Source organism: Pan paniscus, chromosome 4, assembly GCF_029289425.2.
Source record: "Pan paniscus chromosome 4, NHGRI_mPanPan1-v2.0_pri, whole genome shotgun sequence".
Classification (NCBI taxonomy): Eukaryota; Metazoa; Chordata; class Mammalia; order Primates; family Hominidae; genus Pan; species Pan paniscus.
Window position 1 is genome coordinate 167,401,795 of NC_073253.2, and position 23,733 is coordinate 167,425,527.

At 43.9% G+C, this 23,733-nt stretch overlaps 1 protein-coding gene across 4 annotated transcripts in view; it reads right to left on the reverse strand.

Annotated features, from left to right (window-relative positions):
• Positions 1-23,030, reverse strand: part of UBTD2 (ubiquitin domain containing 2) — a 75,333-nt gene extending 52,303 nt beyond the window's left edge. The window contains exons 1-2 of one of the 4 annotated variants that reach the window (XM_003813991.6): positions 5,929-9,291; positions 5,618-5,734 (exon numbers count right to left, since the gene is read on the reverse strand). In XM_003813991.6, the coding sequence (XP_003814039.2) occupies positions 5,618-5,639 (22 nt within the window). In that variant the 5' untranslated portion in view covers positions 5,640-5,734; positions 5,929-9,291. Of the gene's footprint in view, positions 1-5,617; positions 5,735-5,928; positions 9,292-17,606; positions 17,926-22,804 lie in introns of those variants that run through there. The other 3 variants (XM_034960964.3, XM_034960963.3, XM_055112873.2) reach the window with 3 other exon arrangements.
• Between the last annotated feature and the right edge of the window lie 703 nt (positions 23,031-23,733).

Here is a 23,733-nt window from a genome sequence, read left to right on the forward strand (position 1 = left end):
TATGAACTACTCTGATTCATTTAGGAAGAGCATCTCTGTGACATGATGCAGCCATCACAAACCCAGAGCAGTGAAAGCCAGGGTTTGTTGAATAGGCCCTATGTGTTAATGTTTAGCAATACAACAATGATCAAAGCCTTAAAAGCTCTTGAATCACCATCAAGTTAAAATTATTATCCAGGTAACTGCCCAAGACAGAAATGGGTGACTATCAGAAAACGTACAAGCTATGATAATGAAACTCTGTATTACAGGACCACTGTAGGTTCCCCCTCCTCCGCTTCTAAGTGAGACACTTTAGGAAGCAAGAATGTCTCTGCTCCCTTTATCAACTATAAAACCAGAAGGTGACCCCAAATGACCACATGCTGATATTCTAAGAGCAGAGAGAACACTTTCATGCAATCTCCTTCAACTTACCCCTTGGGACAAGCACCACTTTATAACCGAGATAGATTTTCCAAAACTCCACTAAGTGACTGAAGAGCACAGACCTAGAAAAGCTTTATTAATCTTTCTACAGATTAAACAATGCCTTCCTTTCTTGTACCTCAGTGAAACTTCTTTCCCCACACAGTTCAACTGCTAAATTCAAGTCAAGTTTGAATGGAGTTTTAAGCTGAAAACATTCGGTCTGGGATAGAAGGCAAAAAGGTAATGAGAAAGAACATAATCAAGTAAAGGGGCACAAGGAAAGATGAGCAGGATTATGCCTTTTCTCTACTTGACCCAGTTAGATAATAACTGTGTTTACTGTCATGAAGGAAACCACTCACATAGACTTTTTTTTTTTTTGAGACGGAGTCTCACTCTGTTGCCCAGGCTGGAGTGTAGTGGCACGATCTCGGCTCACTGCAACCTCTGCCTTCCAGATTCAAGTGATTCTCATGCCTTAGCCTCTTAGTAGCTGGGATTACAGGCATGCGCCTCCACATCCAGCTAATTTCTGAATTTTTAACAGAGATGGGTTTCGCCATGTTGGCCAGGCTGGTCTTGAACTCCTGGCCTCAAGTGATCCGCCTGCCTCTGCCTCCCAGAGTGCTGGGATTACAAGCATGACCCACCACACCCAGCCTCACTCACATACACTTCTACTGCAAGGAAAGAAAAGCCAACCAAAAACTCCCACCATCTGTGGAGAGAATACTGAACTAGACAACAGAAGACAAAGCTTACAGTTTTAGCTACTCTTTTTATTTCTCTTTCAGATCAAAATCAGAACTGAGACCCTGTGCCTCAGTTTCCTCCACTATAAGATGGCAATATTAACATCAGTCTTCATTAAAGTCAAAGGGTCTTTTTAAGAATCAAGAAAATGTGGTCGGGAGCGGTGGCTCACACCTATAATCCCAGCACTTTGGGAGGCTGAGGCAGGTGGATCACTTGAGGTAAGGAGTTTGAGACTAGCCTGGCCAACATGGTGAAACCCCATCTCTACTAAAAATACAAAAATTAGCTGGGCATGGTGGCACATGCCTGTAATCCCAGCTACTTGGGAGGTTGAGAGAGAAGAATCACTTGAACCTGGGAGGCAGAGGTTGCAGCAAGCTGAGATCGTGCCACTGCATTCCAGCCTGGGTGACAGAGACAGATCCACCAAAAAAAAAAAAAAAAAAAAAAAAAAAAAATCAAGAAAATGTATATGAAGATTCTTCAAAAATAAAAATGTACAATAAAATCTATCATTAACAGCCAGGCATGGTGGCTCACATCTGTAATCCCAGCACTTTGGGAGGCCGAGGTAGATGGATCACTTGAGGCCAGGAGTTCGAGACCAGCCTCACCAACAAGGCAAACCCCCATCTCTACTAAGAATACAAAAAAAATTAGCCAGGCGTGGTGGCACGTGCCTGTAGTCCCAGCTACTTGGGAGGCTGAGGTAGGAGAGTCGCTTGAACCCGGGAGGCGGAGGTTGCAGTAGGCCAAGATCACGCCACTGCCCTCCAGCCCAGGTGACAGAGCAAGACTCATCTCAAAAAAAAGTATCGTTAACAATCACAGTTCTTTTCACGTCTATAAATTGTATTTGTGAAGCTTAAACAACTGAAAAGCTATTAATAACTTCAATAAGATACACTCATACGCATTCAACTAGTTTTTTGTGTTTTATTTTTTGAGACAGGGTCTTGCTCTGTCACCTAGAGTGGAGTGCAGTGGTATGATCTTGGTGGCTCACTGCAGCCACGACCTCCGGGCGAGCGATCCTCCCACCTCAGCCCCCCAAGTAGCTGGGACTACAGGTGCGCACCACCACATCTAGTTAATTTTTTTGTACAGACAGGGTTTCGCCATGTTGCCCAGGCTGGTCTTCAACTCCTGAGCTCAAGCAATCTGCTTACCTCAGCCTTCCAAAGTGCTAGGATTACAGGTGCAAGCCACAGTACCTGGCCTCAACTAGTATTTTATTATATACCCACTGCTTATAAATCACTGTTGAGATAGTTACATACAAGTTCAAGTATGTCACTAGGTATATTCAGGGTACGTTTGTTGTGAAAATAACAAGAGTTGGGAAGGGAGACTTTCGTAAGTTAAAATAGGACAGTAGTTGTGAAATATATCTGTATTACTAAACATCTCATAATACAAAGCATGTAATATAAAGGCATAAACATATGTTATAAAGTTTAAATTGTATGTTATATAAAGTTATATTTAAAAACTTGAGTAGGGGCCGGGCGCGGTGGCTCACGCCTATAGTCCCAGCACTTTGGGAGGTTGAGGCAGGCGGATCACGAGGTCAGGAGATCGAGACCATCCCAGTTAACATGGTGAAACCCCATCTCTACTAAAAATACAAAAAATTAGCCAGGCACGGTGGCGGGCGCCCGTGGTCCCTGCTACTCCGGGGGCTGAGGCAGGAGAATGGCGTGGACCCAGGAGGTGGAGCTTCAGTGAGCCGAGATCGCGCCACTGCACTCCAGCCTGGGCGACAGAGCGAGACTCCATCTCAAAAAAAAAAAAAAAAAAAACCTTGAGTAATAAATTCCCCCCAAGATACAATGCAAGCGCCTCTCTCTCTCTCTCTCTCTGTGTGTGTGTGTGTGTGTGTGTGTGTGTGTGTGTAATTTTTCTGAGATGGAATCTTGCTATGTTGCCCAGGCTGGGCTCAAGCACTCCTCCCGCTTCAGCCTCCAGAGTAGATGAGACTACAGGTGTGCAACAACACACCTAGGCTCTAATTTTTATATGGTGAAATATGTGGTTTCAAATAAAAAGATAAAGGATGAATAGTTCTGACCCCTGAAATAAAATTAGTCTTTGGTATTTTATTTACTTTTGTTTTTTTTTGAAACAGGGTCTTGCCATCACCCAGGCTGAAATGCAGTGGCTCAATTACAGCTCACTGCAGCCTCGACAAGTATTCTAAAAATCAGTACCAGCAATAACTTGTCCTCAGATTGTTCTCCTCCTCCTCCAGCATCCTCTAAAATGTCTGCTTAAAATAAAACAACCTAGCCAGGTGCAGTGGCTCACACCTGTAATCCCAGCACTTTGGGAGGCTGAGGAGGGCGGATCACTTGAGGTCAGAAGTTCAAGACCAGCCTGGTTAATGGTGAAACCCCATCTCTACTAAAAATACAAAAAAATAGCCAGGTGTGGTGGCACCTATAATCCCAGCTACCTGGGAGGCTGAGACAGGAGAATCACTTGAACCCAGGAAGCAGAGGTTGCAGTGAGCTGAGATAGTGCCACTGCACTCCAGCCTGGGCAACAGAGCGAGATTCCGTCTCAAAAAAAAAATTAAAAAATTAAAAAAAAAAAAAAAACAACCCAAGGGGCTAGGCACACACCGTGGCTCATGCCTGTAATCCACTTTGGGAGGCCAAGACAAGATGATCACCTGAGCCCAGGAGTTAAGAGACCAAACTGGGCAACATGGTGAGACTCCCATTTCTACAAAAAATAAAAAAATTAACCAGGCATAGTGGCATGCGCCTATAGTCCCAGCCACTCAGAAGGCTGAGGTGAGAAGATGGCTTGAGCCCAGGAGGTCAAGGCTGCAGTGAGCTGTGGTTGTGCCACTGCACTCCAGCCTGGGAGACAGAGGGGGACCCCATCTCAAAAAAAAAACACAAACAAATGAAAACAAAACAAATAAAAAAAATTCAGAGAATTCTTAAAAGTTGTTATCATTACTTCCTATTCATACAGTACTCAGTGTAGGCTGCACATGAAGCCTGAATTTCTGCTTCATTCAACATAAGCACAGATCAGCCCAAGGGCAACCTAAGTCCACTGGGCTGAATAGGCTATACATGCAATTAATCCTCTGTTCACCTCCAAAGCAAGTCAAGTCACCAATATGTTTGCTAAGGATGACAGAATAAAATACACAAACACAAAATAAGTAGGAAGCTCTTAACAAGCAAATTAGATCACTGCCTCCTTTCACCAGGCAAATAAGAATCTATCTGAGTTAATTACCATGAAGAGTCTCTCTAAAGATAATAGGCTTCTGCACAACTAAGGAACCAGTCAGGAATAAAATAATTTCACCCAAAACCCAAACGAAATAATTAAAGCCGAGTAGTAAACTTTTTTTTTTTTGGAGACGGAGTCTTGCTCTGTCACCCAGGCTGGTGGAGTGCAGTGGCACGATCTTGGCTCACTGCGAGCTCCGCCCCCTGGGTTCACGCCATTCTCCTGCCTCAGCCTCCCGAGTAGCTGGGACTACAGGCGCCCACCACCCCGGCTAATTTTTTGTATTTTTAGTAGAGACAGGGTTTCACTGTGTTAGCCAGGATGGTCTCGATCTCCTGACCTTGTGATCCGCCCGCCTCGGCCTCCCAAAGTGCTGGGATTACAGGCGTGAGCCACCGTCCCTGGCCACTGAGTAGTAAACTTTTCATTCTCCAAATGATAAAAGAGCCACAACTGTCTATTCATTATTTCACTTATTTACTCGAGCAACAACTATTTATTGCAGATGTACTAGGCACTATACCAGATACTAGGGATATAGTAAAGAACAAATCAGACAAAATCCTTGCCTTCACAGTGCTTACAATATTCTGGGGGAAGACGGGAAGCATATAAGTAAACAAATAATTTCTAAAAGCAACTTTTTTAAAGCAAGTGGGAGGGGCATGCTAGTTTTAAGAACTGTAATAAAAAACACCACCCATTGTTTTTTTTTTTTGAGACAGAGTCTTGCTCTGTCACCCAGGCTGGAGTGCAGTGGCATGATCTCGGCTCACTGCAACCTCTGCCTCCCGGGTTCAAGCAATTCTCCTGCCTCAGCCTCCTGAGTAGCTGGGATTACAGGTGTGTGCCACCACGCCCGGCTAATTTTTGTTTTAGTAGAGATGAGGTTTCACTGTGTTAGCCAGGCTGGTCTTGAACTCCTCACCTCAGCTGATCCACTCGCCTCGGCCTCCGAAAGTGCTGGGATTACAGGTGTGAGCCACCGCACCTGGCCAGCACCACACATTGTTTAGATTCCAAGTAAAGGGAACAGCATGAAAGCCCTAAGATGGGAAGAAGCTGTGTGTGAGTCACTAGATGTAAAGACTGCATCGGTATCCAACTGGTTTCATCTGAATCTAATCCATTCTTCATAAGCAACAGTCAGATTTTTAAAAACACAGCAGAGCAGGCACCAGACTTTACCTACCAGGTCCTTCTTGGCATGCCATCTATTCTGGTTCCTACTCCACAAGCCACAGCCAAACTGTCAAACACATCTCATCCACCGGCCCCTTTTCCGTGAAGTACTTCCTGTCTGAATTTCCTACGGTTAAACATAATATAAGTCTGTTCCAATTGGAGGCGAAGAGATGTAATATTTTATGCCCAAGAGAGGAAGGAGAAAAGTAATGTCAGGTGAGAGATAGGGAGAGTAGGCCTAATAGTGCTAAGTTGCATTTCCAGCTTCGAATGGGCTAAGAGGTAAGGTTCACATCATAAACAAACAACTTCACTTACAGTACATTAAGCAGCCAAAAGTTGGCCGGCTGCAGTAGCTCATGCTTGTGATCCCAACACTTTGGGAGGCCCAGGCAGGGCAGATCACTTGAAGCCAGGATTTCAAGATCAGCCTGGGCAACAAAACAAGACACCATCTATACAAAAAAAATTTAGAGATCAGCCAGGTGCAGTGGTGTGAGCCTATAATCCTAGCTACCCCAGAGGCTGCCTGAGGCAGGGGATTGCTTGACCACCCAGGAGTTTGAGACTGCAGTGAACTCTGATCACACCACTGCACTCCACTAGGTAACAGAGAGCCTCTCTTTAAAAAAAAAAAAAAAAGGTTTTTCCTAGAATCTTACCGTATGATTTTAAAAACTGGTTCCAAAGAACCCAAGAGAACAAAAGAAACACCTGCTTCAGAGATCCATAAACACAACTGAGATTACTCTGTAAAACCTATTTTTGCTATTTTTAAGAACTATAATAAAAAGTTCCACAAATGTTAAGTTTCTAATATGAAGACCATCATGAGACATGTTAGCTTATGCCACCAGGTCAAAATGATTGTAAAGGCATTGGAATGAAGCTTTTCTTGCCATCTTTACGCATATATGAAATTTAGGAAACTTCCTGCAAATGTGTTACTGACTGGGAAAACCACAGGTCTGCATGGTGTCTTTTGTTAATACAGGCATGTATACATCCAGTCCCGTAAAACTGTACAAGTGAGCACATTAACACAGTACATGGATGTCTAGGTTCCACTAAATGTCACAGCAAGCTCAGATGCATCTGCTCAGTATACGCTCTCATCAACACAAAGTAAATAAACAATACTCGGAGAAAATATAACTTAAGTCATAACTGCTTGACATGACGTGTTTAACTTCTGAGTACAGCTGATGATGTTGGTGATTCAAACTTAAAATCTCCTACAGAACTTTATGAGACTCTAAATCATGTTTAAAAATTTTTTTGTGTACCGGACTTTACTGATTCCACACCATCAAAATAAAATATAAAGAAATCAAATGCTGAGGCTATGTTAGTGTTCAATGTCAGATTTTAAAAAAAGAAGATTCCATGTTAATGTCTGAATCTACTGATTTCATCTAACATACTTAAAAACGAAAGCTGGGAAGTCAACTGACTTATTTAAGGTCATAAAGAAACGGAAGATGAGTGGAACTAGCACTCAAGGGTTCTTCTGACTCCCAGATCTTTTCATTATACTCTGTGGTCCTATTTAACAAAGCTTCTGTTCTAGAACTAAGAAAGGCTTCTATTAAGAGATATTATTTTCTCTCCAATGCCATTATAAAGTCAAAGATGTGTTCCACACGAATGATAATTGATCCTAAAGCATTATGAGAGAACCAGTCTCTGCCCCAGGTCCAATGCAGCTTACATTGTGCGAAGATAAGTAATGTATAAAAATAGCCATGATAGAAGTTTTTTTTTTTTAAGTAGAGTGGAGAGGATAAGTACTATAAGAATAGTACTAAGGAAGTTCAGAAAACGGCAGGATTATTTCTGGGTAGAAAACTGAGAAAAACGCTCAGAGTTGGTCAATAATGAAAGATTATCCTAGTTGGAACGTAGAAAAAGAGAAGTGGGAAGAGTGTGGATCTACTGTAGCCTGGAAAATAGTTCAACCATCCTCTGTAGAATTAAATCTACCTGATTTCCAGGGAAAACAGAGGCTACAGCACACATTAAATGATACAAGGCCACATTCAGACAAATCCAGATTGTGGTACATTCTACGAGACTCTTCAAAAAGTCAATGTCGGCCGGGCGTGGCAGATCACTTGAGGTCAGGAGTTCAAGACCAGCCTGGCCAACATGGTAAAACCCCGTCTCCACCAAAAAATAGACAAATTAGCCAGGCATGGTGGCGCGCACCTGTATTCCCCAACTACTCAGGAGGCTGAGGCAGAAGAATTGCTTGAACCCAGGAGGCAGAGGTTGCAGTGAGCAGAGATCATGCCACTGCACTCCAGCCTGGGCAACAAAGTGAGACTCCATCTTAAAAAAAGAGAATGTCATAGGGAAGGAGAGGAGGAGGAGTTCCGGGTTTTAAAAGATTGAAGTGACAAATGCAATGTCTAAATGCTGATAAGATCTGATTTGGGGGAAAAAACCCAGTTATAAAAGACATTTTGAGGACAATTAAGGGATTTGGACTATGGACTAGATCTCAGAGGACATGAAGATATAATAATCTTTCTTAGCAGTGATAATGGTACTGTGGTTATGTAGGAGAACAGCTTTACTTTTAAGAGATTCACATTGAAGTGTCATGATGTCTATATTCACTTTCAAACAGTTAAGTGCAAAAAAAAAAGAGATACAAAGGAATATATATCAAAAAAGATATATAAATATGACAAAATATCATTTGTTTAATATAGGTGACAGGCGTTCAAGGGTTTCTGTACTAGAGTCTTCCAACTTTTCAGTATGTTTGAAAATTGTCATTTAAAAAGTTTGGGCGGGGCGGGGTGGCTCATGCCTGTAATCCCAGCACTTTGGGAGGCCAAGGCAGGTGGATCATTTAAGGTTAGGAGTTGGAGCAGTCTGGCTGACACGGTGAAACCCCATCTCTACTAAAAACACAAAAATTAGCCAGGCAGTAGTGGTGTGCGCCTGTAATACTAGCTCCTCGGGAGGCTGAGGCAGGAGAATCACTTGAGCCTGGGAGGCGGAGGTTGCAGTGAGCCGAGACTGCACCACCGCACTCCGGTCTGGGCAACAGAGTGAGGCCCTGTCTCAAAAAAAAAAAAAAAAAAATTAAAAGTTGGAAAAAAAGAATTAGATGTAACCTTGGTAAAGATGGTCTATCCATCCACTCCTTTCAACAATGAAAGAAATTGAGTCGCACACAGCTAATGGAGGCCTCTTCTCGTAACAAGATTAAAACCCAAGCGGTCTGAAGAATCTTAGACCAAACTCTTTCCATATGCCAGAAAACTGGGAACTAAGAGACACAGACTGATTCTGTAACAAACATATACATGTGCATGTAAAAAAAAAAAAAAAAAAAAGTTAAACACATTTTTTTTTTCTTTAAGAGTCAGGGTAGGCCAGGCACGGTGGCTCATGCCTGTAATCCCAGCACTTTGGGAGGCCAAGGCAGGCAGTTCACGAGGTCAGGAGTTCGAGACCGGCCTGGCCAACATGGTGAAACTCCGTCTCTACTAAAAATACAAAAAATTAGCTGGGCGTGGTTGCACACGCCTGTAATCCCAGCTACTCGGGAGGCTGAGGCAGGAGAATTGCTTGAACCCAGGAGGCAGAGGTTGCAGTGAGCCAAGATCACGCCATTGCACTCCAGCCTGGGCGACAGAGCAAGACTCTGTCTCAATTTAAAAACAAAAAAACAAGAGTCAGAGTCTTGCTCTGTCACCAAGGCTGGAGTGCAGTGGCACAATCACGGCTCACTGCAGCCTTGAACTCATGGGCTCAAACAGATCCTCCCATCTCAGTCTCACCAGTAGCTGGGACTACAGGCACAGCTACCACCTGGCCTGCCTAATTTTTAATTTAAATACATTTCTTATGCTTAATCTGTGATAATACAGACTGAGTAGCTCTTATTCAAAAGTTCTGAAACTAGAAGTATTTAGAATTTTAGAATTTTTTTTTTTTTTTTTTTGAGGTGGAGTTTCGCTCTTGTTGCCCAGGCCGGAGTGCAATGGTGCGATCTCGGCTCTTCAACCTCTGCCTCCTGGGTTCAAGCAATTCCCCTGCCTCAGCCTCCCGAGTAGCTGGGACTACAGGCGCCCACGACCACGCCAGGCTAATTTTTTTGTATTTTAGTAAAAGACGGGGTTTCAATGTTGACCGGGATGGTCTCAATCTCCTGACCCCGTGATCTGCCTACCTCGGCCTCCCAAAGTGCTGGGATTACAGGTGTGAGCCACAGCACCCAGCCTAGAATTTTAGAGTTTTTCAGATTTGAATACTTGCAGCACACATACTAAGTGAGTATCCCTAATCTGAAAACCTGAAATCCTCTAAGTTTGGATTAGGGATGTCCAACCTGTAGCATTAAAATTGTAACAGAATAAAACTCTGTTAGACTATAATAACCTAGTACATTAGAATTTTATATAAAATAACCTTGCAAAATGCAGCATTACATGGGAATTAGTCTGTTAGAAGCACAAAAAACAAAAATTTTAAACCACTTCACTAATATCACCTATAATATAGTCTCACAACTTGGTCTACTTATGGCAATCCTGTCTTCCCAAATCTAATAACATATCTTAATAACTTCACATTTCACCTATCTCCTCTACAAGCTTCTTAGCAATCCCCCTAAATGCTATGTTTTTTCATATCTCTGTACAAGTAATTTCCTCTACATACAGAATGATGCCCTTCTCTGCCTTTTCTTCATCTAATCCTCTTTTAAGACCAAATTCTTGGGCTGGGCGCAGTGGCTCACACCTGTAATCCCAGCATTTTGGGAGGCCGAGGCCGGTGGATCACGAGGTCAGGAGATCAAGACCATCCTGGCTGACACAGTGAAACCCCGTCTCTACTAAAAATAAAAAAATTAGCCAGGCGTGGTGGCAGACGCCTGTAGTCCAAGCTACTCCGGAGGCTGAGGCAGGAGAATGGCGTGACCCCAGGAGGCAGATCTTGCAGTGAGCCGAGATCACACCACTGCACTCCAGCCTGGGTGACAGAGCTAGACTCCATCACAAAAGAAAAAAAAAGACCAACTTCTTGTATCACTGTTTCAGTGACGCTTTCTGACCCTGCCCCCCACTCCTCCTTGAACTTACATAATATTCATTGCTCTAGAGACTTTTTAAATTTTACCTAAGTTCTACTTAAATGTATGATTCCTCCAGTAGGCCATAAGACACTTAATATCATACAGCAGGCCTTATTTACATCTCTAATTACAGCTAGCGTCAAGTGCTGGGAGTTGGAATAACGGAGGCTATTTTTTAAAGTTTCAGGAAGAAGCATCTTAACTCAAGAAATAAAGTGGTTGCCCTAAGTTGAAGGCAGATTCATAATTAAATGAACTGAACTATTTGTTACTCCACTCCTTTGATACTGTCACATAGCCCACAAGCATGGAAATGATCTGAACCAATGCAAAGAAATAGTCTCACCTTGCTTATACCTAAAAGCCCACTACAATAAATGCAAAAAAAACTTAAAGGTTTTACTGTGAGGATAAGAACTCAATGAGAAAAGCCCAAGTCACTAATTCATTACTTAGTCAAGCTTTGAGCAAATGTAAATATAATTATGACCTCACACTCAAATAAAATTCATTTAGAATGATTTTCACATGTAAATATTTCATTTTTCTTAGATGTCTAACTTCAACAGAAATTCCACTTCAGAAAACGAGCAATAATGGAAACTTCTAAGTTTCACTGCAAACATGCAAAAATATGGCATCACAACACCCAATGTACACTCAGCAGTATTTAACCGCTCAGCTCAATATACGGATATATTAAAAACCAAACTTGATTCTTGCTGACGGCATGTCAAAGTAGCTGATGCAAGACAAATACATGCTGATTGTTCTTGGCCAACACACATGCATCTTTAAGTACATATGCATTAGTAAAGTCTCAGCCTATGGTCCTTGAACTACCAGTGACTCAAGAAAAGCTTGCTGGCAGCCTAGTACTGCCAGAAAAGCAGAAGCGGAAAGATGCGAGGGATGAGGGGCATGGGGAGAAGCAGGTGCAGTGGCCCCCCAAATGAAGATAACCACTCAGGTGGTCTGCAGTAAGGAAAAAAATGAGTCATTAAATCAGCAAATTGATCATGTCCGGTTAATTTGATTATGTTGCTTAAACTAAATAAACCTAATGTATTCCTGCAACAAGATAAGAATGTGTTTTAGTCAAAAGCCACAAGAGATATAATTAATTCATCAATGTAAAGGCAAAATTTTGTTACTAGTGATTTAATACTCAATAATCATTCTCATTAGAGGACTCACCTGGGTAAAGTAGTACTAAGAAGGTACTGCCAAAGCTTTGCATATACAGTAATAAAATCAGCCAGATTTAAAAATAAAACCCATCTACTAAAATCTGTCCAAAGAGGCCAGGCGCGGTGGCTCACGCCTGTAATCCCAGCACTTTGGGAGGCCGAGGCAGGCGGACCACAAGGTCAAGAGATTGAGACCATCCTGACCAACATGGTGAAACCCCATCTCTACTAAAAATACAAAAATTAGCTGAGCGTAGTCGCACACCTGTAGTCCCAGCTACTCGGGAGGCTGAGGCAGGAAAATCGCTTGAGCCCAGGAGACAGAGGTTGCAGTGAGCCAAGATCGTGCCACTGCACTCCAGCTTGGGCGAGACAGCAAGCCTCCGTCTCTCCGTCTCCAAAAAAAAAAAAAAAAAAAAAAAAAAAAATCTGTCCAAAGAAGAGGCATTATAGACCAGGGCTATCAAAAGTTAGAAGAGTAAAAACTGCTATCATGTCTAATGGATTAAAGCTTCTGTCCATAAAATGCAGCACTAATAACTGATTCCTAAATAAATTTAAATTAGAGATGAAAACATCCTCAAATAATGCCCACTGCAAGATTCTTCTTTAAAAATGCCTTCTGGCTGGGCATGGTGGCTCACACCTGTAATCCCAGCACTTTGGGAAGCCAAGGCGGGTGGATCACCTGAGGTTAGGAGTTAAAAACCAGCCTGGCCAATGTGGTGAAACCTCGTCTCTACTAAAAATACAAAAATTAGCCAGGCGTGGTGGCACACGCCTGTAATCCCAGCTATTTCAGGCTGAGGCAGGAGAATCGCTTGAACCTAGGAGGCAGAGGTTGCAGTGAGCCGAGATTGTGCCACTGCGCTCCAGCCTGGGCGACAGAGTGAGACTACGTCTCAAAAAAAAAAAAAAAAAAAAAAAAAAAGCTTTCCAACATAAATTCCAATCCTTTATTGATAGAAAATTGAAAATGGAGTGGGACTAGCCCAACGGAAGGTAGATGATCAGGAAGCAGCTACAATGGCCCATGTCAATTTTTAATGTAAACTCTAGTGCTAAAACTTTTCCCAAAGAGGATTCAGCTCTCCTCATGTCTAATATTTTCCGACTGTAGCTTCCTTGACCTATATATTAGGTTCTCATACCTGCCAGACCTGCCTACCCAGAGTACCACTGTATTTTCAACCTATATCTTCTTGCTGCCCATTTTCTTTTTGGTCCCCTCCCTACAACTCTACTCCTCCTAGTAAAATTTGCTGCCTTCTGCTTTGTATCAAGTAAATGCCCTAAAAGTCTCTTGCCAAAGTGGTATGAAATTTTAGGCACCTCTCTCATAAAGCCCCAGAGCTCACCGACCCAGAAAATATGAAGGATTTTCACCTCCACTGTCACACTAGGGATACAAGGAGACTAAATCTTCAGTCCTCCTCATGCTCAATTTTGCTTTACTTTTTTTTTTTTTTTTTTTGAGACGGAGCCTTGCTGTGTCGCCAGGCTTGGAGTGCAGTGGCGCAATCTTGGCTCACTGCAACCTCCGCCTCCCGGGTTCAAGCGATTCTCCTGCTTCAGCCTCCCAAGTAGCTAGGACTACAGGCACGTGCCACCATGCCCAGCTAATTTTTGTATTTTTAGTAGAGACAGGCTTTCACCATGTTGGCCAGGATGGTCTTGATCTCCTGACCTCATGATCCGCCCGCCTCAGCCTCCCAAAGTGCTGGGATTACAGGTGTGAGCCACTGCACCTGGCTGTTTTACTCTTTACTATTGGCACAAACCAAAGAATAGAAGCATAAGAAAATTCAATAAACCAGTTAGATGATGTGCAGAACATAATGGACACTGAAAATACATAAGAAAGAAGTACACTCGACATTCTTGGTGAAGAAAGTCTTATAGAGAATGTTGTGTTTGTCCTGAACCACACCAACCTCAAAAGGGCTACTGGTATATTCTGGAATTGTATACCTAAGAAGTCTACCTTATTTTAGGATATGAGTAACAAACTACAGCTAGAATTTTTGCAAACACTATGTATTAGTCCGTTCTCATGCTACTATAAAGAACTGCCTGAGGCCAGGCGTGGTGGCTCATGCCTATAATCCCAGCACTTTGGGTGGCCGAGGTGGGCGGATCATGAGATCAGAAGATCGAGACCATCCTAACACGGTGAAACCCCATCTCTACTAAAAATACAAAAAATTAGCCAGGCATGGTGGCGGGCGCCTGTAGTCCCAGCTACTTGGGAGGCTGAGGCAGGAGAATGGCATGAACCCAGCAGGCAGAGTTTGCCATGAGCCAAGATTGCGCCACTGCACTCCAGCCTGTGCAACAGAGCGAGACTCCGTCTCAAAAACAAAGAACTGCCTGAGACTGGGTAATTTATAAAGGAAAGAAGTTTAATTGACTCACAGTTCCGCAGGGCTGTGGAGGCCTCAGGAAACTTACAATCACGGTGGAAGGGGCAACAAACACGTCCTTGTTCACATGGCAGGAAGAAGTGCCGAGCAAAAGCGGGGAAAGCCCCTGATAAAACCACAAATCTTGTGAGAACTCACTCACTATCACAAGAACAGCATGGAGGTAACCGCCCCCATGATTCAATTACCTCCCACTGGGTATCTCCCATGACACGTGGAGATTATGAAAACTACAATTCAGGATGAGATTTGGGTGGGAACACAGCCAAACGGTATCACACCACAGCTAGAACCAAGTTACTGAACCAAATTATTTTCTGAAATTACAAGAATGATCCGTTCTAAATACAACCAGATTAGTTTCACAAGCAGAGACCTGCTTCCCTCTTTCCCAATTCAACAGAATTCAGTAAGTACCTACTTACTATGTGTCAGGCCTGATTAGAGGTGATTTTCCTATTGCTTCACCCTTTATGAAACTCTCATGACTCAATTCTTAGTATTTTCCTCCTCTTTCACTTACTTATTAGCAGTCACTCACTTTTACACCTTCAGTCAACTCACCCCAGCTGATCCCAAAATCCACAATCATAGCCCTAAGCATCTAGGAGTTCCCTATCTAAATTTCCGTACCACACTACATGGTGACTCCACTTAGACATTCTTCTGTCACCTACACCTTAACATATACTGAATGCTAAACCAGGGCTTTTCCCAGATATCTTTCTTATTCCACAAAACCTGACAAGCTACCTCAATATTCCCGGTCACTCAGGTTCATAAACATGGTATTATTTTACTTCTCTTTTTCTCTTCTGTACCCCTACATCCAATAAATCACCAACTCATTCCATTTGTTTCCCTCACGGGTTCCTCATCCTAGTCCCTTCCCACTTTAGGCAATCCTATACCAGTGCTTCTCAAACATTAATGTACATAGGAAATCACTTGAGAATCTTGTGAGAATGCAGATTCTGTAGGTCTGAGGCTCTGAATTTCTAACATGCTCCCAAGGTGATGCCAATATTGCTGGTCCAGAGACAAAACTTTCTGAGCAGCAAAGTACTAGACTGTAAATTCCTTTGAGGGCAGAGATTTTTTTTTCCCTGTTGTAATCCCAGTAACTAGTACATAATAGTGGTTCAACTAATATTTAGTGAATGATATTTAGCAGTCAGTACACTCTTTTCATCACATAAGCACTTCTCTTCAAGAGTCCACACTAACATCCTACGCAATACCTGTCCAGTTTCTCCATCATTTTCTCTCACACACACTGCTCAAGCCAAAGCAGCCACTTTACCAACGATTACCCCATGCATGTATTGTTTACAACCACTTCCAAGCTTTACTTCATAACCATTCTTCTATCTGGTATGTTTTTAAAAACATCATACCGGCCAAATAAAGCATGTTTGTTGACTGGATGTGACTCATGTACTATCAGTTTACAAACTGAGCTGGAGAATCAACTGGGGCGAAGATCAGTCCCCCACGCCTTCTGACCCCGTACATGTGGGCCAGTTGCATTATGTTCCTTAGGACAGATGCTTTCATTTGTAAGGTTCATTATTGGGGTGCAGAGACAAAGAAAGGGAGGGAGGGAAAGAGGGAAGAAAGGGAAAGGGGGAGAGAAGGGAGGAAGGGAAGGAAGAAGACAAAAAAAGGAAACAAAATGGCCAGGCACAGTGGCTCACAACTGTAATTCCAGCACTTTGGGAGTCTGAGGCAGGGGATCACTTGAGGTCAGGATTTCGACACCAGTCTGGCCAACACAGTGAAACCCCGTCTCTACTAAACATACAAAAATTACCCGGTGTGGAGGTGCGCACCTGTAATCCCAGCTATTCGGGAGGCTGAGGCAGGAGAATTGCTTCAACCTGGGAGGCGGAGATTGCAATCAGCTGAGATCATGCCACTGTACTACACCCTGGGTGACAAAGCAGACTCTGTCTCAAAAAAAAAAAAAAAAAAAAAAAAAGAAGGGAACAAAAAGAAGACGAAGTACATTTATGAATTACTTTTGTCAACTTTTTTTCTTTTTTAGCTACCCTGTTAACTGAATTGTCAACTTCTATAAACCATTTCACTGCTAATAACCTTTCATCAGATCAGACAGAGGAAATAAAAATTTTCCACTTCTTGTTGAGAAAGCAAATGTTAGCTGTGAGATCTGCAAATTATTGGCTATAGATCTATTCTGTATACATCAGTGAAAGGTTACTTTATATTTAAAACTGAAACTAGAAGCACAAGCAACAGAAGAAAAAAATAGATAAATCGGACATCATTAAAATTACAAACTTTAGGTGATGCACGGTGGCTCACGTCTGTAATCCCAGCATTTTGGGAGGTCAAGGAGGGAGGATCCCTTAAGCCCGGGAGTTTGAGACCAGCCTCAACAACACAGAAAGACCCCGTCTCTACAAAAATTTAAAAATTAGCTGGCTGTGGTGGTGCACACCTGTGGTCCCAGTTACTCAGGAGGCTGAACCAGGAAGATTGGCTAAGCCCCCGGAGGTAGAGGCTGCAGTAGGCCATGATTACGCCACTGCACTCCATCATGGGTAACAGAGCGAGACTCTATTAAAAAACAACAACAACAACAACAAAAAAACTTTGTACATGAAAGGACACCATCGAGAGAATGAAAAGACAACTCACAGAATGGGGGAAAATATCTGCATATCATATATTTGATAAGGGTTCAATATCCAGAATATATAAAACTCTTACAACTCAGAAAAAAAAAAAAAGCCAAACAACTCAAAAAATGAGCAAAGGGCATAAATAAATATTTCTCCAGGGAAGATATATAAATGGACATGAAAACAGGTGCTCAACACCACTACTCATCAGGAAAATGCAAATCAAACTAAGAGATACTACTTCAGAATTGCTGTAATTTAAAAAATGGAATATAACAAGTGATGGTGAAAAGAGAGAAACTGGAACCATCATACACTGCTGGTAAGAATAAGTGGTAGAAAATAATCTGGTAGTTTCTCAAAAAGGTAAACACAGAATTACCATATGACCCATTAATTCCACTCCTATCCAGCTGAAAGAACTGGAAACGGAGATTGAAAACAGACACTTGTACACCAAAGTTCAGAGCTGCATCATTCACACCAAAATCTGGAAGCAGCCCAAATGTCCAACAGATGAATGGCTAAAAAAAAAAAGTGGTATATACATGGGCAGGAGTTGGAGACCAGCCTGGCCAACATGGTGAAACCCCATCTCTACTAAAAATACAAAAAATTAGCCAGGCGTGGTGGTGCGTACCTATAATCCCAGCTACTCGGAAGACTGAGACAGGAGAATGGCTTGAACCTGGGAGGCAGAGGTTGCAGCGAGCTGAGATCACGCCATTGCATTCCAGCCTGGGCGACAGAGTGAGACTCTGCCTCAGGGGAAAAAAAAAAAAAAAAAAGCGGTATATACATACAATGGAATATTATTTAGCCATAAAAAGGATAGAGTACAAATACATGCTACAACAGGATGAACACGGCAGACTTTATGGTAAGTAAATAAACCACAAACAAAAGGGCAAATATTTTATGATTCTACATATAGGACCACACAACGTTGTGAATATAATCAATGCCACTGAATTACACATTTAAAAATGGTTGAGACGGTAATTCTGTTATATGTTTTGCCACAATTTTATTTTTATTTATTTATTTTGAGACCAAGTCTCACTCTGTCACCCAGGCTGGAGTGCAATGGCGTGATCCTGGCTCACTGCAACCTCTGCCTCCCATGTTCAAGCGATTCTCCTGCCTCAGCCTCCTGAGTAGCTGGGATTACAGGCACTCGCCACCACACCCGGCTAATTTTTGTATTTTCAGTAGAGATGGGGTTTCTCCATGTTGGCCAGGCTGGTCTTGAACTCCTGACCTCAAGTGATCTACCTGTCTTGGCCTCCCAATGTGGTGCGATTGCAGGTGTAAGCCACTGGGCCTGGCCAATTTTGTCACAATTTAAAAAAAGTAAACTACGGAAAAACAGAAAACTAGCATTCTTTATAGCAGCCCTGGGTTTAAGCTCTGACTGCCAGTTATAAGCTATGTGATGATGAGCAAGTTATTAAAGGTTGGTGCAAAAGTAATTGCGGTTTTTGCAATTAAAAGTAATGGCAAAGAACAAAACTATTTTTGCACTAACCTAATAACTGCTCTGGGCTTCAATCTTTATCTATGAAACAGAGATACTATCCACCTCATAAGGTTGTTAGGACCTGTTACATAATAAATACTGGATAAATGGTAGATGCTATTCAAAAACCATTGTTACTCACTGAGTAGGTGTCTGTAAGGCTGCTATAAATGGGTATCTGAAAGAACTCCATGATGTTCTCAAGACATTCTGGAATAGAGACTAAAGGAATGAATGTCCAGCATTCAGTTATTCTCTGTAAACCTGGAAACTTGTGACCACCACGGTCAGTTCTCTTAGGATATCACTGAATGCACAAAATAAATGACACACTCAGAAAGTGAGAAGTTACTTTGTACATCATTATACTTTCATTAAAGAGGTGAAGAAAGAAAAGGTTGTTGGTTGTCTTCAATTAATACAATTTTATTGGATTTTCTGCCCACATATTTATTTCAAAAAATCATAAAGGATTTAATTCCTTAGCAAATGTCATGGCTAAAGGCTTGTCTAGAGGTCCTAAGTGCCAACTCCAGCATCACAATGTCATTATAGTATGGCGGAGAACCATACAGAATGTCTGAAAATGTCAAAACAGGCTGGGCGAGGTGGCTCACGTTAACTCAGGAGTTCAAGACCAGCCTGACCAACACGGTGAAACCCCATCTCCACTAAAAATATGAAATTAGCCAGGCATGGTGGCGCACGCCGGTAATGCCAGCTAATTGGGAGGCTGAGGCAGGAGAACTGCTTGAACCCGGGAGGGCGGAGGTTGCAGTGAGCTGAGATCGTGCCATTGCATTCCAGCCTGGGCAACAAGAGCGAAACGACGTCTCAAAAAAAAAAAAAAGTCAAAACAATGGGAAATTCTAGGAGCATGGAAGCTTGGAACTGTTAAATAATCTTACATAACTTCTATGACATACCTGTCTTGATTAAAAGTAGGCATTAAAAAAAAAAGTAGGCTGGGCACAGTGGCTCACACCTGTAATCCCAACACTTTGGGAAGCACAGGCGGGCGGATTACTTAAAGGTCAGGAGTTCAAGACCAGCCAGGCCAACCTGGTGAAACCCCGTCTCTACTAAAAATACAAACAAATTAGCTGGGCGTGGTGGTGGGCACCCGTAATCCCAGCTACTCCGGAGGCTAAGGTAGGAGAATCTCTTGAACCTGGGAGGCAGAGGCTGCAGTGAGCAGAGATCGTGCCACTGTACTGCAGCCTGGGCAACAGAGCAAGACTCCATCTCAAAAAAAACAAAAAAACAAAAACCAGCCTAACTACTCATGTGGCTGAGGCCAGATGACTGCCTGAGCCCAAGAGTTCAAGGCTGCAGTAATCTATGATCATGCCACAGTACTTCAGCCTGGGTGACAGAGCAAGATACTATCTCAATAATAAAATATAAAAATAAAAGTTTTTTTATTTGAAAAAAGCCTAAGTAGCTGGAGCTCAAGAACTAAATTCTAGGCAAGGTATATGCCAAAGGAAAATACAACAATTAATCCCAAAACAACAGATAATGCAAAGCTTATAATGTGAATTAAGCCACTTCCATATTCTACAGTCTCTTATAAAAATCTCCCAAATTCCTTCAAAGAAGTAATACACCTAATAAGGAAGGTTTTATTGATAGACACATAATTACTTGCATACATAAGAGATGGATTCAGAGGAAAAAAGGAAAGTATAGTATTTCAAATAGTCAAAAGATTTTTTAAAAATCTTTTTCTTCCTAAGGCTGGCTGATATTTAGAAAGGGTCAAGCTATTCTAAAATGGTGATGTTTGCACAACACTGTGAATGTAATTATTTTGTTTATTTTTTTAAAGACAGAGTCTCACTATGTTGCCTGGGCTGGTCTCCAACTCCTGGGCTCAAGCAATCCTCTCGCCTCATCATCCCAAAGTGCTGGGATTACAGGCATGAGCCACCCCGCCTGGTTGGTGAATGTAACTAAATCTGTCATGAAAAGTTTAAATCCGTTGTAAGAAGCATGTGAAGACTCCATATTGATAAAACAACTTTCATAACCCAACACATTCAGATTAAAAACACGGCAAAACCCACCTCTACTAAAAAATTTTTAAAAATTAGCCGGGTGCGGTGGCATGCACCTCGTGGTCCCAGTTACTTGGGAGGCTGAGGTAGAAGGATCACTTGTACCTGGGAGGTCAAGGCTGCAGTGAGCTGTGATCTGGCACTGCACTCCAGCTTGGGCGATAAAGCAAGAACCTGTCTCGAGAAACCAAACCAAGCCCTCCACACATCCCCCAAACCTAACTCACTACCACAGTATGTTTGAAAAGCTAGGGATCTGTGCCAACACCCTTAGGAAAAAGTCTTTCCCTTCCCAACAATCTACTTATTAAGCAATAATTTTTTTTATATGTTAACCTGCAACACACCTGAGTTAATTTCACTAAACCACAATTAACTCTTAATTATCATGACAATAATGGAGAATAAAAGCGTCCATAATCAAATTCCAGAAATAATCCTTTTAGTACAAGAGCCTCTTCCCTGACCCCAGTTACATCAGGGCCCATGTCCTCTCTCCAAAAGAAAATAAAGACGTTTGGTGGTTAATGTTCCTTTTTCTAAACTTCATGTACAGCAGAGCTTATGGTCCAGAGAACTCAGTCCTCAAAGAAACTGATACTATAGCTATCTAACTGGATAAATTACCCAAAGCTAAGATTTCACGCTTTTTAAAGCCCATATTAATAATGCCTGTCTGGTCATAAGTCACACTACCAAAAGGCTTAAATAAATTAATCCACATACATTACGGAGAAGAGCAAAATGCTTATGACAATATTAAAATGAGTGTGAAAAAAATTTAATTAAAACTAAACACTAGCGATAACAAATACTAATATATTTCAGAACCATTAATGATCAACACAATTAGAGGAAGATTCATTTTGATCCTTCAATTTCACCTTAACCCAAGGCTGTTTTAAATCGTGCCCTTTTTATCTTCCTGCTTTGTTGTCACTGAGGATCTCAATATGCCAGTAATAATGCTACGACATAAAATACACTATAAAGTAGCATTTTCATGGACTTTTTCAAGACAACTTCCACTGAGTTCTCAAGTTATTTACCCAGGATTTAGTCATACAGGATACCCACAGATTTTAATAAAGTGGCATGGCTAACCATCATGGAATTCAGGAAATCCATTAGCCAAAAAACTTAGGTGTACATGGTTTGTGAAGAGAGCTTAAGTGACAGGGCAAGCAACTGGTCTAAATGTTAGTATGCTACGATAAAGTTGTAAACCCTCCCATACCCAAACAATTTAAAAATTTACAGACATGCACATTTTAAGGCAGCTAACATTAGGTCACAAATAAAACCAACGCTGTCATCTTTGCCTAAAGGCTGTTTATAACTAAAATATTCTACAGAATGGACGTAACCAAAGGTCACTTAAATAAAGATAGAACTAATTTTATTATTATACTGCCATACTACAACTACTACTGATTGAATTAAAATACCTATCCTCAGCACGCTTTTACTATAAAGTAGGAGTGCGTTCCCGTGTTAGAAAACTTTTAAAGTACTGATCTTACTGGGGTAAGTCAGGGTCCAACTGCATTTGTACTTTTATCCTACATATTTTCCTTCTACGTAAGACAGATGGGAATTTGATTAGCCCACCCCGACAGCACACCGGCCTAACACCCCCAAGCTGTAGCAAGGAGCCACGTTTTACCCGGGAAGACCGTTTCCCCACCCCTCCTTAATACAATGCCTGCGGCCACTGGAGACTCCTCCAGCCGAGCTCCAGAAACTCGCAGGTTTAAATGGCCAATTTGGAACCAACCGGGGCAGCTGTCATCTGAAACTCAGGAAAGCTGAGACCAGCCAACTCCACAGAACAAGGAAGGGTGCGGAAAGATGTGGCGGGGCCCGTCGGAGGGAACGCATCAAGCTCCCTCCCCCCGCCATCAATTCGCTTTTCTGCAACCCCGGCGCCGCCATCCTGATCCTCAATAATTAAACGGCCTGGAGAGGGAGTGAGGTGGCCAGAAGGGCAGCTTCGGGTCCGACTTCCCTGAGCCGAGCGGGGCGGTCGGCGAGGCCAAGGGCTACGTCCCCGGCGCTCAGAGGACTTTTCTTCGGGGCTGGGGTGGGAAGGGGCGACCCCCGCGGCTGGCAGGGCAGCCGGAAGCGGAGCGCGGGGAATGACGTGGAAGAGGGGATGACAAAGGGGCGCGGGGGCCCGGCGCGGCCCGCGGGGGTCGGGACAGGTGGCCGGGCCTGGCCGGGAACAATGGGGGGCCGAGGCTGCCCCCTGGCGCTCACCTACCTCCGGTGCCCTCCGAGTTCTCGTTGAGGCTGCCCGAGGAGTCGTGCTGGGCGCCCACACACCCGCCCATGGGGGCCCCCGGCGCCTCGTCCGCCACCTCCGGACGCTCGTCCGGGCCCGCCGCCGCCGCCGCTGCAGCCTCCTCCGGCGCCACCGCCGAGCTCCGGACAGGCGCGCCGCTCCGCTCGCCCGCCGCGGCCCAGCCTCCGCCCCCCTCGCCGCTCCACCCACCGCCTTGGCTCGGCCCCTTCCTCCGCGCCCACTTCTACCTCAACCCCCGGGCCGCCCGCCCGGCAGGCCTGGCCCGCGCGCCGCCCTCGCCGTCGGCTCAGCCCCGCCAGGCCAGGGCTGGCCCATCCCGGGCGGGCCGCAGCGCCCGCCTCGCCCCCTCACAGCCCCGCACACCCGAGTCCAGGCGAGCCCCGCGCCGGCGCCTCGCGTCCGCCAGGACCCATCGGCCCCCGCCCCGCGGCGCCGCCCTCCGCACCCACGGCCTGGGCTCGGCCCGGCCCGCCCGGAATCGCCGGAGAAGGGCGGGGCCACCGGAGGCCGCGCTCTGATTGGCTGCGGGCGGGGCTGCGAGCGGAGCGGGGCGAGGGTGAGGCGGGGGAGGGGACGCAGGGGGCTAGGTGGGGGGAGGACTGCAGGCGGGGGGAGGACTGGAGGCGAGGGGAGGAGGAGAGAGGGAGGACGGGAAGAAGAAAGGAGAGGGAAGAAGGGAGGGAAAGCAGGAAAAGCCGAACAAAAGTGAGAAAAGAGGAGTGGGAAGGGGCGAAATCGAGTTCCTGGCTCCTCGGCCGTCGGCTCCTTCTTGCTGGTGGAAGCGGGTCGCACGGGGGAACCGAGAAGTAGTCGTGGAAGACTCGCAGGCGGGGACGGGGCGGTTTCCCAAATAACGGGGGCTCGGGGGAGAGTGTCCTGGCCG